General features: G+C 39.8%; 1 protein-coding gene across 5 annotated transcripts in view; it reads left to right on the plus strand.

Annotated features, from left to right (window-relative positions):
• Chd6 (chromodomain helicase DNA binding protein 6) overlaps positions 1-14,828 on the plus strand; it is a 178,089-nt gene that overhangs the window by 101,670 nt on the left and 61,591 nt on the right. For all 5 annotated transcript variants that reach the window (XM_038332118.1, XM_038332120.1, XM_038332121.1 and 2 more), the window contains 7 exons: positions 1,055-1,176; positions 2,572-2,815; positions 3,956-4,132; positions 4,597-4,740; positions 7,534-7,789; positions 9,026-9,236; positions 14,572-14,767. In XM_038332118.1, the coding sequence (XP_038188046.1) occupies positions 1,055-1,176; positions 2,572-2,815; positions 3,956-4,132; positions 4,597-4,740; positions 7,534-7,789; positions 9,026-9,236; positions 14,572-14,767 (1,350 nt within the window). The remainder of the gene's footprint in view (positions 1-1,054; positions 1,177-2,571; positions 2,816-3,955; positions 4,133-4,596; positions 4,741-7,533; positions 7,790-9,025; positions 9,237-14,571; positions 14,768-14,828) is intronic.

Consider the following 14,828-nt stretch of genomic DNA (forward strand, 5'->3'; position numbering starts at 1 on the left):
TTAAGCCATTTCTACAACCTTGGCAAAGACCATTTTGAAAAATAATTCCCTGTCAGATACATAGCTTCAGTGATTAAAGAATGTGGTTTTATTGTAATACTCACAAACTGCCAATGGAAAAAGAATGAACAGTCTAGATATAGCTGCATGGTTATCTTGAAGCAATATATAAGGGGCTGGGAAAAGGGCTGAGAGCATGTACTGTTTTTGTAGAGAACCTGAGTTCATTTATTTAGCAACTCAAGACCACCTACATCTCATACTCATGGGCACATACCTACACACAGATAAACACATACGTTTTTTAAAAAAACTTTTTTTAACTTTGTATATAATAATGTAGCATCTCACTAGTATTCACAAGATGACTGAGTTTTAGAAACTGATATTTCATTTGGAAAAACAAAAGAGTGAGAACACTTGGCCAGGCAGTGGTGGCTCATGCCTTTAATCCACTGAGGAGGCCGAAACAGGCAGATCACTATGAGTTCAAAGACAGCCAGAACGACACAGAGAAACCCTGTCTCAAAAAAAAAAAAAAAAAAAAAAAAAAGGAAAAGAAAAGAAAGAAAGGAAAGGAAAACGAAAAGGAAAGAATGCCTATATTTAGTGTAAGGAGAATTAAAGAATTTATAATTTGATTATAAAAGTTTTTTTCTTCCTGTGCTAACTTCAGAGACAAATCAGCACAGTCTTTTACTCATTGTACTTCCCTGTGAGGAGATACAAACAAGCAAAAGTGAAATTCTGTTAGAGAAACCATGAAACCCAACTAAACTTGTTGGGAAATTAAAGTGTAGATGAGAATGTCATCCAAGAACCTAGTAAAGATGTCTCTGACACTAGATATTAAGTCGGTCTATTACTGTTTGTAAACCTTATAGAAGTATTCATAATCTGGTAAGATTTAGAAAATGTCGCACCACTGAGAAATATATAAGCAGTTTGAATCCGTCCTTGGAGCAGCATGGAAATTTATACTAGCTTGCCCATTGTTTTCCGTGTTAAGTTTCTAAAACCTTTTTGTACACTGTGCTCTCTGCTTCCTCCCTAGGAGCGACCCGCTTCTGACGCCTGGCAGAAGCTGGAGACATCTCGTGAATATAAGAACAGTAACCGGCTGCGGGAGTACCAGCTGGAGGGGATGAACTGGCTTCTTTTCAATTGGTACAACAGGTGAGGGACTCTGAACCGGCCTGTGCTCACACACTGCAGGTGTATTGTTGCCTTAGCCTCAGATATAATGAGTAGACTAGAAAAATGCAAGAGCAGCACTGTTCCCAGCTTGGAATCATTCCAGAACTTTATTTTTATGTCAGTTGTTTCCCCCAGTGAAAGGAGAAATATGTTGATATCATTGAAAGTATGTTGATAGAGGGGCATGGCCTGATCAAAATGATAGGAGGAATAAAACTAAGATCCTAGGAGGGTGGGCATTGTTTGTCTGGGTTTTAGTGTTTTAATATAGGGTCTTATGTGGCCCAGGTAACCTCAGATCCAGTTTGTAGACTAAGAAAACCTTGAATTCTTGATCCCCTGCTTCTTCCTCCTAAGTACTAGAATTAGAGGTATGTGCCACCATGCCTCTTGTCTTTACACCTGCCATTCCTCAGTTTAAAGTCCGTGGAAGAGAACAGATAGACTCACTCCACTATTTGTTTGGTGAATTATTTGTATTCTAGTTCATTTTAGAATCTAGAAGAACCTGGTGAAATTTGAGAAAGATAGATTGAGATTTTCATAAGACAACAGTCAGTATTTTTAAGTCAGTGCATTGTAATGCAAAACACACTTAGAAGGGATTCTGGTGTCCTAATGTTCTAGTGTAGCCTCTGCTACTTACTATGCGACCCAGAGCATAAAAGTTACCCAACTACAGGTTGTTGGGTCACATATCTGAACAGTGAGGGGTGAAACCAGATGTGTTCACACCTCTTCCAGGACCACCACTTTTGCTTCTGATCACTAGATAGAAATGTCTTTACTTTCATAACAAGGAGTTTATTATGTAGGTTAAACTTTTGTCCTTTGATAAATACAAAAGTAAACAATCTGACTTCCATCTTTACTGTAGTTTCTAGGAAATTTGAAGTTCTGAAAACTGGCGTAGATAAACATAGATCTTAGGGGAGAAAGGAAGGAATAAGAGTACAATTGAGTGTGTGTGACATGGAAGCAGAAAAGAAAGACTCTGTAGGGAGAGTGGAGAACAGCATGGGGTTAGGGGCGAGAAGGAGCCAACTGTAATGATAATTGTGAGAGAAAACACAATGGTGTGTGTGCTAACCAAAAAGTTAACTTAAAAATTAAATTTAAAAAAGTCTAGCTTGGGTTGTAGACATTTTCCCCCTGTCTTAATAGTGTTTTTTATAGTACTTATAGTTTCTATTCTAATAGTTTTGTTTTAAAAAGTGGCCTAGGCAAAGCATGAATAATTATAAAACTAGTTTTAGTTTCATTGCTGCAAAATTGTAAAGCTTTCACTCACCTCAGATCAGAGTCTGAGTTATAACTAACCTCTGTGATTTTCTGTGTTGGTAATGAATTACTCATACTTCTTACCCTCTGCAGAAAAAACTGTATTTTGGCGGATGAAATGGGCCTAGGGAAAACCATCCAGTCCATCACATTCCTTTCAGAAATATTCGCCAGGGGAATCCATGGTCCTTTTCTCATCATTGCACCTCTTTCCACCATCACTAATTGGGAGCGAGAATTCCGGACGTGGACGGAAATGAATGCTATTGTGTACCATGGCAGCCAGATCAGCAGGCAGATGATTCAGCAGTATGAAATGGTGTACAGGGACGCACAGGTGAGCCTCACCTGAAGCCAAAGACCCAGAGACTCCTAACTTAACAACAGCCTTTCTGCCACCTGTCTTCGGGAGTTTCAGTCCTTCATCTTGAGCTACTGTCTGTTTGTTTGTTTGTTTGTTTGTAGAGTTCCTTTTGCTGAGGCTGACTTCTTGATCACCCTATGTATTTCGTGTAAGACTATAACAAAACACATATTGAAGAGGTGCTTTCTTATCCCTATGAGATACACATGAGGTCTTTTTTAGGACACTGAAAACTTGGTTTACTGACTGGCCTGTGAAGTTGCTTGTTTGTGAGGTCAGCCAAGACTACATAGTGAGACTTTGTCTCAAAAAAAATTTATTAAAAAGAGAAGTGTATGGTGTTTAAAATTTGACCCCAGGGAATTTGTAGAGAAAATGAACAGATTGGATAAGGAAAGATAAAAGCAAGTTTCATGTTGAAAACACAACTTTATTTTCTGTATTTTGTTATGTTATTACTTTATTGAGTATGGTTCTGTATTTTCACCAGGCAGTGGTTTTAATAATTAAAGTTAAAAAAATGATCAATCAGAGGAAACCCAGGAGTTCAGATAATGTAGGCATTGTTTGGTAGAAATTTTATATTGCTTTAACAGTAGTCAGCTCTGCTCTTGAGATGTGATGATGGCATCCGGACAGACAGCAGAAGGAGGCGGAGCCTGTCGAGCAGCACTTACTACAGCTATGTGCACACTGCTGTGGGAGTTGTGCTAGAATTGAGTGATAGGGTATGTAAGAGTATGTAAATCTGGAAAGTAGCAGAGGGTTTCCTTGAGCGTTCAAAGTAGGCCTGGCTTAAGTAGACTCTAGGCTGAAGATAATACATGAATCGTCTTCTTAGCAATCATGATTCAGAAACGAAAAGTTCCCTTATTGCCCTTCATCTTTCTTCTCTTTGTGAGGACACTGACTTGAAATTGGTTTCTGTGATATTCTGAGGTCTTCTCTTTTCTAAGTAGTTAGCTCATTCTTAGGTTTTCTCCTTTCTCATATGAGAGAAAACAGGGCATGTTGGCTTCTCATCTGCCATTGAACTGTGCTGTTTTCTCAGAACTACGAGTAGAATTCAGTAGCCCTAGTGTAAAGCTCTGCTTTGATTTGTGTCATATTCAGGGAAACCCCCTTTCAGGAGTCTTCAAGTTCCATGTCGTCATCACAACATTTGAGATGATCCTGGCAGATTGCCCAGAGCTGAAGAAGATTCACTGGAGCTGTGTGATAATCGATGAGGCCCACAGACTGAAGAACAGGAACTGCAAACTTCTGGAGGGGCTAAAGCTCATGGCCCTGGTGAGAGCTGGCTAGCTTTTTACATAAACAAACATGAGTTTGTTCTGCACATCCTTTTTGCCACAGATTGACTCCCCAGAGGGACCTAGAAAGCACTAAAATTCCATGGAATTTGTAACCTGGAAACATGAGGTTTTCCAGTTTGTCTGGGTCCATGAGAGAACCGGTACTAAAGATGATAGTCTTAACACGACTGCCTCGGAAGAGAGGTAGGCAGGCCCATAGCAGTTCTGAGTGAACGGATGGCTGCTCTGGGTACTGTGCAATTGCTATGAAAGGAGTCACTGGTGTGAAAGGAGAGCTGTCCCGCTAGTGACTGCTGCCCCGCAGCATTGGTGCCCTATCTTTTCATTAAACATTTACCCCAAAATTGGGCACAGAGTGCCATGACTAATTTTTCACTGCAGACATGCACTATTTTTGTGGTTCCAACATGGTTCACAATCTGTTTTTAATTTTTATAGGAACACAAAGTGCTGCTCACAGGAACACCCTTGCAGAACTCTGTGGAAGAGCTCTTCAGTTTGCTTAACTTTCTGGAGCCCTCGCAGTTTCCTTCAGAGACTGCTTTCTTAGAGGAGTTTGGCGATCTCAAAACAGAAGAGCAGGTAATTGGGAACCTAACAGATTGAGACAACATAGTGTTTCCCTTGACGTTAAGGAAAATGCAAGTCATTATGGGGACAGGATGTTTTAAAGTTCCTACTGTCTCGTAAAATGAGCATTGCCTCCTTTGTTTTGTATACTTGTTTATGTTGAAGAAGGCACCTAATTATTAGCAGTTGTTACTGCTAATAAGAATTATTTGGCCTCCTGATTCACTGAATGCCCTTGCCCGTTCAGTGATGTGTGTAGCTCTGGCCTCAGGAGCATGGTGTTGTCTTCTACTTCCCTCATTCCTTCATCTTTCCTGCTCCATAATCTGCAGCATGTTCCCAGGGCCACTCTTCTTGGTTATACATTACACAGTGTGAGGAAAAAAAGGCAGTCACATTTGTGGAATAACTGATAATTCTAATTTTGTTTCAATTACCTGAAGTTCTTCAGCTTTAGAAGATCTAGTACAGTCTAGTTTATTAAACCCAATTTAAAAAAATATTTATCTATTGTTGACAGAAGTCTCTACTAGGAATTAAAAAAATATGTCAGACAAGCTTAATGCTATAAGAGGAACAAATAGCAGAGCTGGGCATGTTAAAGGAAGGGTCATACCCATTAGGAATCTGGAATGACAAAGGAGAGGAAACAATTTAAGAATCTTTTGAGAGTAAGTTCCCAGTGGTGAAGAAGACTACATGGAAGGGGAAGCTCAGAATAATCAGAGCCATGAAATCATACAGTAGTGACAGATGATCTGGTTGGGCTGAAACAGGATGACCGAAGTACAAAGTAAAACCAGAAGAGTCATAGTTGTGTTGTTGGAAGATCTTGAAATGGAGGTTGAAGAGCAAGAAGGTAACAGAGGAGTCTTACAAGACTTTTTCTTAAAGAAAGCTAATTGATCTAGCAACGGTGCAAAAATGTGTTGGTGTAGGGAATGTGGCGACCAGAAAGGTTTAAGACTGCCACTAACTGATGTGAATACACTGTGGTTCCAATCTGTTGGTTTTACTTGTCATGCACTTCAGACTTTGGAAACAGTGAAAAAAATTACATGTAATTCTCCTCCTCTGCATTCAATATCTGTTGATCCTTCAAAAGCCAGCTCCAACCCACTTTCCATTTTTGGACCATTGGAAATGCATCCTCTTCTCCCATTGCACTTAATTTGTGGTATGCATTTTTTCTTCTTCCTAGACAATGATCTCCTTGAGGACAAGGCCCACATCTTCTCCAAAGTTGTGTTTGTTGTATTGACCAGCAAAGTGTCTGGCATATAGTATACTCTAAATGATTCAGGTATGAACCAAGTGAAGGGCAAAAGCTAAACCCAGCATGTGGCAGATTGACATTTGTCCCTACCTTTAACAATTAGCTAGCACTGTTTTTCTCTTTAGGCTCTTACATAGTAATTCTTTACCCGTTGGGGGAACAACATTCCTAAATTCCTTTGGATAGTAAAATTAAGGTCTAAAAACAGTTAGGTTTAAAGTTGATATTAGAAAAAAAAATTAGCTGTCTGGTTTATTTCGTATTTTTAATTATATCTTTTTCATTGACACAAAAATTGTATATGCGTTTTATACCATAGATTTTGAAATATGTACACATAGAAATAGCTGAATCAAACTACTTATTTTATGCACTACATTATCATCTTACATTTTATGGTGAAAATAAAAATCCACTCTCATAGCAGTCCTCAAGATTGTTATTAATTATAGTTGCCATGTTATACAATAGCTCTCTTCACTTTGTTCTATCTAACTAAAATTGTATGACCTTTGACCAACATCTCCCAAGCCCACTCTCTGGTAATCTTCATTCAACTTATTTTATAAAGAAGAAATGTTTTATTTTAAAACACAGTACATATAAGTTCTCAGAAATGTCTACTTCCAACATAAAACATGGTCATCATCGTCTAAAACCTATTTCAGTAAGTATCTCTCCTTACCCAACCCTCAAGTTGTGCTGTGTTTCTTCAGGGAGCAGCGCTGCAGCAGATCCTGCCCCTTTTAGAAACAGTGAACAGACAACCCTTCTTGACTTTGGAACTTAATTTCTTTTGTGCTCTCATGTCCTTTTTTTGTTTTCTCATCAGAGTTGATCTTACTGGTATCACACTTGAGCTGTATGTGAGTTAATTCAGGTGCTTTGACCTTGAATCAACTACACTGTCATTGTCTTCCTGGAAGAGGGAATGGGTTACCTTGTTCTACAGTCTAGTAAATGGGATCTTTGTGTAGGTGTGGTCTCTTAGACACATAGCCAAATTTTAGCAAAGAACACTGCCAGACTTGAAATGGACCAAATATGACAGCTCCTACGATGTTACGATACAGCATTAATTCTGCACACACTCCTACTTCTAAACACAAATACTTCTGCTGTTATTTAAAAGGCATAGGATAACTCCATTTCAAACTGCCTCTAGTTCTTAACTTTGTCCTTTTCAGCATCTCCGTCTTCCTTCTTAATGTATCACTTGTACTTTCTAACAAGACAAAGTATTCTTGGTATAACTTCCGTGCATGTGTGTGTAGGAAAAAAAGCAAGAAAGCTTTGTTTCCTCCATCCTGTCCTTATCTTGTTAAAAAGTTGCCACAAAGGTTCTTGATATGTGTTGAATTGAAACCAGATCCCCTTTTCTTCCAGATATTATTGTAAGCTCCCCTTTTCATGTGATTTTTATGACCTCAATACTATGATGACATTGAAGAGATTATAGTGAATGTTAAAATATAGTGATCATTTAGTCCAGACTGGGGCAAATAAATGGCTATCCTTTTCCTAAACAGGTAAAGAAATTGCAGTCTATCTTAAAACCAATGATGCTTCGGCGCCTGAAAGATGATGTGGAAAAGAACCTTGCTCCCAAGCAAGAAACCATCATCGAAGTAGAACTGACCAATATCCAGAAAAAGTACTACCGTGCCATCCTGGAGAAGAACTTTTCCTTCCTGACCAAAGGCGCAAATCAGCACAACATGCCCAATCTTATCAATACTATGATGGAACTAAGAAAATGCTGCAACCACCCCTACCTGATCAATGGTGAGTCAGGGGAATAGGGAGCAGTAACTCAGGACAGGCATGGGCATCTGCTGAAAGCCAGTGATGAGCAAAGGCCTTAAATGCTAAGTTCTCTTTGTGCACTGGCCTAGTGGTTTTTAACTTCCCTAATGCTGCGACCCTTCAATACAGTTCTTCATGCTACGGTGACCCCAACCATAAAACTATTTCATTTTTACCTCATAACTAACTTTGCTATTGTGAATTGAAATGTAAATATCTAATATGCACAATATCTGATATGCAACTCCAAAAGGGTTGTGACCCACAGGTTGAGAACCACTACACTAAAACTAATATTTTTTTTTCTTTTTACTAAGTATGGAATAGAGGTATTTGAGAATGATTGATCTGCCTGAATAATGTAGTAACTTCTACCAACTTTGCCTATGCAGGGCTTCTGTAGACCTGCCTAGCAGAGAATGTGGCATTAACTATCAGTTTGTTGCCCTTATGACTCATAATCTCACCCAGACTTTCCATTTGAGAATAGAAATGTGTTACTCAGTTGAATGATGGTGCAGCAATGAGATTAAATGTTCATGTATAAGTTCAGTCATATTACTCACTCTGACTAATTGGAGAAGGTAGGGCGGTCAACCTCTAGTGTCTTCTTCAATCACTCTGCACCTTATTTTTGAGACAGGGTCTTTCATTGAACCAAGACTTTACCAATTCAACTAGACTGGCTGTCTAGGAAGCCCAAGTAGTCTCCTTTCTCTACTTCCTACCCTGTTCTGGGGTCGCAAGCATCTGCTACCATACCCATATTTTCATGTGGCACTGAGGATTGAACTCAGGTCTTGCCAACTGAGCCATCTCTGTGGCCAGGGTTTGGATGTTTTGCTTTGGTTTTAGAGGTTTAGAAAGATGGTGAAACTGTTTGAGGAACCCTAGTAGTGGTGGAACTTGGATCCTTTTCTTGCTGATCTTGCAGTAACAAAGTTATGAAAGTCTTCTGCCAATTCTGGATGATTTTCTCTGCTTGAGTAAGTTGGGTTAGAACTTGACATCCCAAACTCTGAATTTCCTAGAGGGAGTTCTCAGTAAAGTAAGGTGGCCATCTTGTTCCTGCAAACTGACTGCTAAGGGTGCAGACCCAGAATCTGACTGCTGGTCCAGTAGTTAGGATTTCCTTTATTTCCCCAGAATCTACAAAACAAAGAACAGCTTTTAATTACATCTTATTCAAGAATAGTTTTGCTCATTATTTTCCAGGGGCAGAGGAAAAGATTCTGGAAGATTTCCGGAAAGCCCACAGCTCTGAGGCCTCTGACTTCCAGCTGCAGGCCATGATCCAGGCGGCCGGGAAGCTGGTGCTGATTGACAAGCTGCTCCCCAAACTGATCGCAGGTGGCCACAAAGTGCTCATCTTCTCTCAGATGGTGCGCTGTCTCGACATCCTGGAAGATTATCTCATCCAGAGGAGGTGAGGCTGTCCTTTCTCAGAACTCTAACCAGCACTGTAGGCTTGAACATCGACAACAAAGTGTTCATCTTTAGTGAAAAGGAATGCCTTTTAAAGATTGACTAAGTCCACTGTTAATCTTAGGACCAGGTAGTCTCAAGTTTAACTGTCTGGAATAAATTTATAGCTTTCATAATGTAGTAACTGTTTTGCTTAAGAAAAATCCCATACTTGCTTATCTTCCGTTGTAAGAAATAGAATTACAGTAGCATTAGGAAAGGCATGATGTAGGGACATTCTTATTATCTAGTATGGTAGATGTGCATCATTGAAGGCATGATGTCCTTAAGTTTCTAAAGTACTTGAACCAACAGCTCAGAAAGAATTGTCCACTCAGTGGCTCTCCGAGGTTTGTGACACTGACTATGGCACCCTGCTCTTTACTCCTGACTTCCGTGCTTGTGCAAGAACTCTGGCATTGTGGATTATTTAAATTCTGTGCTGGAACTGCACTTGTCTCCTCTCTCTGTCACTGTGATATACCGGTGATCTGAAGATGGTGATTGGAGTTAGTAGCATTAACACTACACGTCTTCTCAAGTAGTTAAATTGGAGTAGGTCTTCTCAGCTGTCTTAGCACATGTTCCTATCTTTGAAGATTCTGTTTGTCATTATAAATTACATCACTTCACAGAAAGAATACTTAAGGAAATTGCAGATTTAACTGTGGATATGCTAACTTTTAATATTGTGTACATAGTTCTTCAAAGTTAGATTAGATAATAAGGAAAGTCCTCTGAGCATCATGGTAGAAATTTACATGAAAGAATTATTGAGACCTACTGTTCTCTTCTTGGAGGAAGCTAATGGGTCTAAACCTTCTGTTGAAACCTGTTATAGATACCAAGTGAACAGAACAGCACAGCTGCTAGTGTCCCATGACTGATTATTTCTTACTGAATTTTACACAAAAATGTTACATGTTTATGGAGGGTTATAAGTGTGAGCACTCTCACTGTTCTCTCTCTCTCTCTCTCTCTCTCTCTCTCTCTCTCTCTCTCTCTCTCTCTCTCTCTCTGTGTGTGTGTGTGTGTGTGTGTGTGTGTGTGTGTGTGTTTTCCAGCTACTTATTGCTAGCAGACAAGAAAATTGTTCATTTCCCTTCAGGTTTTCTGAGGTCAACAACTCTTGTGCCAAAAACATGTCATCTCCACCCCCATCCAGTCCCTTAGAGGTTTATCCAGAGTGCCACCTGCTTCTTGTTGACATACAAGTTTCTCAGAATTACAGCTTGATGAGCCCCATTAATTCCTAGGGATCTCATTCAAAATACAGTTGTCACAGAGGGTTAATTGCTGAAATTTAGTGTGGAAAATTTTCTGGTATCTGCTTTCTTCATTCGAACTTAAGCCTTCCAGGTTTTCTTTGTTCTTGAGTGTCTTTACTGCTCCAGCTGTCAGTTTGGTTTTGTCCTCATTTAATTTCATGCCAGATTCATACAGAAGTGGGGGCAGAGCCAGAAGATCTGGCTCAGAAATAAAGGGAGAGTTGGGAGTGATTTAAGAGTTCAGATAAATCCATTTTTAGTTGTTTGTTCTTTGAGAGCACTCCCTCAAAACTAAACAAGTGATAGAATGAGAATCGTCTCTGCCATTCTGCACACATACCGTTTTTTTTTTTTTTTTTAAACTATTGTTATGTTATAGCTGCCAAGATGCTTTCTGCTTTATGGACACAACCCATCCTTGCCATGCCTCCCCAGGTGATGTCCAAGCTTTGTCATTCCTATTTGTTGATTTCTTCCTTCCAGAATGCTGTACCAATTTCCACCGCACTATGATCTGCAGGCCTCTGGCTTCTCTTTGATGCTCAGGGTTTTCTTGTCATAAGACCCCATCCTCTGTTCCTGTAGCATTGATCGTTGACAAGAAGGGAAGGAGACTATTGTTTAATAGAATCCCAGTCCTGTCTTCTCGCTCTAAAGCCTGTTCTGCTTCTGCCCCACCACGCAAAGCCCAGTAAAGATTGCAACATTGCTTCATGACACCGTTTTGATAATTAGATATGTCTGCTGGGTCTTCAGTCAGAGTTTACTAGTGTCCCTAACTTGTCTCTAATTGCTCTTTCTAGTTCTTTGACAAACTCCTCTGTCCAGTATTGAAATGTGGGCTACTGTAAGAACAATCACTGTCAGGTGTATCTGGCTTCAACTTGATTACCAGCTAGGGCTGAGCATGGTGATTTGTTTGTATGGATTGTGGTGGGAATTAAATGCAGGGATGCATAATCAGATATTCTAGTTGGCTGTTTTTTACTCTTTGCTCTTTGGAGGGGCCCACCATCCAGCTCCCAAATAAATATGTGGAGTCTTATCATTATTTATAAATGCCTGGCCTTAACTTGGCTTATTTCTAATCGACTTTCCTTATCTCATCTTGTCCACTTTTCTTTACTTCTTATTCTGAGGCTTGTTGTGTAGCTGGGTGATTGGCCCCTGGAGTCCTCTTTCTCTTGCTCCTATATCTTTTTTTTAATTGTTTTTATTGAGCTGTATGTTTTTCTCCACTCTCCTCCCTTTTCCCCCTCCCCTTCTACCCTCTCTCATGATCCCCATACTACTCCCAGTTTACTCAGGAGATCTTGTCTTCTTCTACTTCCCATGTAGATTAGATCCATGTATGTCTCTCTTAGTCTCCTCTTTGCTGTCTAGGTTCTCTGGAGTTATGAATTGTAGGCTGGTTTTTCTTTGCTTTATATTTAAAAGCCACTTATGAGTAAGTACATATGATAATTCTCTTTCTGGGTCTGAATTATCTCACTCAATATGATGTTTTCTATATCCATCCATTTGCCTGCAAATTTCAAGATGTCATTATTTTTTCCCGCTGTGTAGTACTCCATTGCATAAATGTACCACATTTTCCTTATCCATTCTTAGGTCGAGGGGTATTTAGGTTGTTTCCAGGTTCTGGCTATCACAAATAATGCTGCTATGAACATAGTTGAGCACATGTCCTTGTGGTATGATTGGTGCTTCTAGATCTTGTTCCTCCCAGATCTCTCTCCTCTTTATTCTCTCTGCCTGACAGCCCTGCCCTGCCTATCCTTTCTTCTGCCCTGCTTTATTAGGCCAATCAGGTGTTTTATATAGGAACGATAACACAGCTTCACAGAGTTAAACAAATGCAACATAAAAGAATGCAGCGCATCTTTGCATCATTAAACAGATGTTCCATAGCAGAAACAAATCTAATACATCTCTAATAATCAACAATATCTGGTATACAGCAGACACCTAAGAATTTGCATTTATCAGTGTTATGGTGGTTACAAGTACTAGATTATAATACATACATGTAACCGTTAGGTTTTTTTTTTTTTAATCTTGGGTCACAAAATCTCTTTGGTCAGCCTTTCTGACAATCTAGTCTTCTGTCACATTTGTTACTGTAGTTCCCCTAAAATGTTATTCTTGGATATATTCTAATCTTAGCAGAAAACAGTAACAGAAACCATGCACACACTTGTAGGAATGGTTACCTTCTGAGAATATGAGGGAAAGGCAGTATCCCAGTGTGGCTTTTTTGCTTTGTTGTTGCATTGTAAGTCTTCATTTAGGTTTTATTCTGTGCATTTCCTTGGCTGGTGTCCTTATGTGATTCTTCCTTTTCTTTGCCAAATTGGGGCTGTCTTGCCGAATTTTGTTTTCAGGGCCATCTCCACACAGAATCATCGACCCACATTGTCTATCTTTTTACTCTAACCAGGATTGCACTGGGTTTTAGAGGTTTGTTTTTCTGAATCAGTTCGTGGTCTTGGCATTGATAGGTTTCAAATGACTTTGTCTTTCTTGAAAAAATAGTTTTTCAGGTTCATTTATTTTATGTGTATGGACATTTTACCTACAAGCATGTCTGTGTGCTGTGTGCATGTCTGATACCCAAGGATGACAGAAGACGATGTCAGATACACCAGAACTGTAGTTATAGATGGTTGTGAACCACCATGTAGCTGCTGGGACTCAAACCCTGGTCCTCTGCATGAGCAGCCAGTACTTGAACCACTGAGCCCCCAGGCTCAGTCTTTTTCTCAGAATGTTCTTAATTCTTCTACGTGACTATCAGTTTGGTGCCAGAGTAAATTGCCCCTATAAATTCACTTGTCGAGAATCCATTGTCAATGGAATCAGTGGGAAGGATATAAAAAGATACAGAAAAAAAAATAAAATTGCTCTTTAGGCATACCGCTCTGTTATTTCATGGTATCTGACATAAACACCTGTGTTTTGTTTTATTTTCTGAATAGTCAGTAGCAATATGTCCCTTGAACACTTTTCATTTCCTGTTCTTTATCCTCTTACCTTTACCCCACCATGCTGTCCAAATCATTCTTATCTGTCAGCGAGGGCCCTCCCACCTCACTCCATTGTCCTCTTCTTGTTCTTTAGTCTTCCTTGCTTTCTTATTCTTTTGGCTCTTTGCTCTTTTAGGGACCCCAGCCACCCAGCTCCTAAATATCTTACTTTGACTCTTATTCCATGCTGGCTGTGTGGCTAGGCGGTTGCCCCTGGTGTCCTCCTCTCCTTGTTCTATCTTACTCCTCTTTCTTTTTCCAGATTTCTCCTCTTATTGATCCTCTCTGCCTGTCAGCTATGCCTATCCTTTCTCCTATCTCACTATTGGCCATTCAGCTCTTTATTAGACCATTGGGTGTTTTAGACGATAGAGTCACAACTTCACAGAGTTAGACAAATGCAGCACAAACAAAAGTCACATACCTTAAAATAATTTTCTACAGCATTCTTATCCCTAGCACATCTTAGAAACTCTTTCTATGATTTGACTATCCACATGAAGGTTTTGCTCTGTGCATCTCAGGTTTTGAAAACCTGACAGGGTAGAAATGGCCATTTTGTAGTCCAGGTCTGCCAGTACAGGCTCTTACCTCTTCCAATTACTCTGAGCCCACATACGAGCACTGCTGACATCTGCTTTTTTGCCAGGAAAATTGGAGAATGAGATTCTCTGCAGTATAAACTGGGAAATTTGAGAATAAGTTATGTAGACAACTTATTGGGGATCAGTACTTTGTGATTTTAACTCTTGTAGTCATCCTGGCTTTTTGTTTTGGTTTTTCTTGTTTGTTTGTTTTTTAATTGTTTCACAAGGGAGACATTTTTGATGCAGCTTTAATCTGCTATACTTCTTCTGTAGGGGGTGGGATTTCTTTGAGGCTGTTGTCATTTGTTCTAAATTGAGAAGGGGAGGATTTGGGACCATTGGGCATTAGCTTTCTGATTGTTTGTTCTTTGAACCATGATTAACACCTGGGCTTTTATTCATTTGGGTCCCCTCAGATACACCTATGAGCGAATTGATGGGCGAGTACGGGGAAACCTGCGCCAGGCAGCCATCGACCGGTTCTGTAAGCCAGACTCAGACCGCTTTGTTTTTCTTCTGTGCACCAGAGCAGGAGGCCTAGGGATCAATCTCACAGCTGCTGATACCTGCATCATATTTGATTCTGACTGGAACCCACAAAATGACTTGCAGGTAACTGTTAGGATGATTGCTCTTTGTGTTAGCTGCCCTGACTTCCAGGATGTCATGACAG

The sequence above is a fragment of the Arvicola amphibius genome, chromosome 5, assembly GCF_903992535.2.
Source record: "Arvicola amphibius chromosome 5, mArvAmp1.2, whole genome shotgun sequence".
Taxonomy (NCBI): Eukaryota; Metazoa; Chordata; class Mammalia; order Rodentia; family Cricetidae; genus Arvicola; species Arvicola amphibius.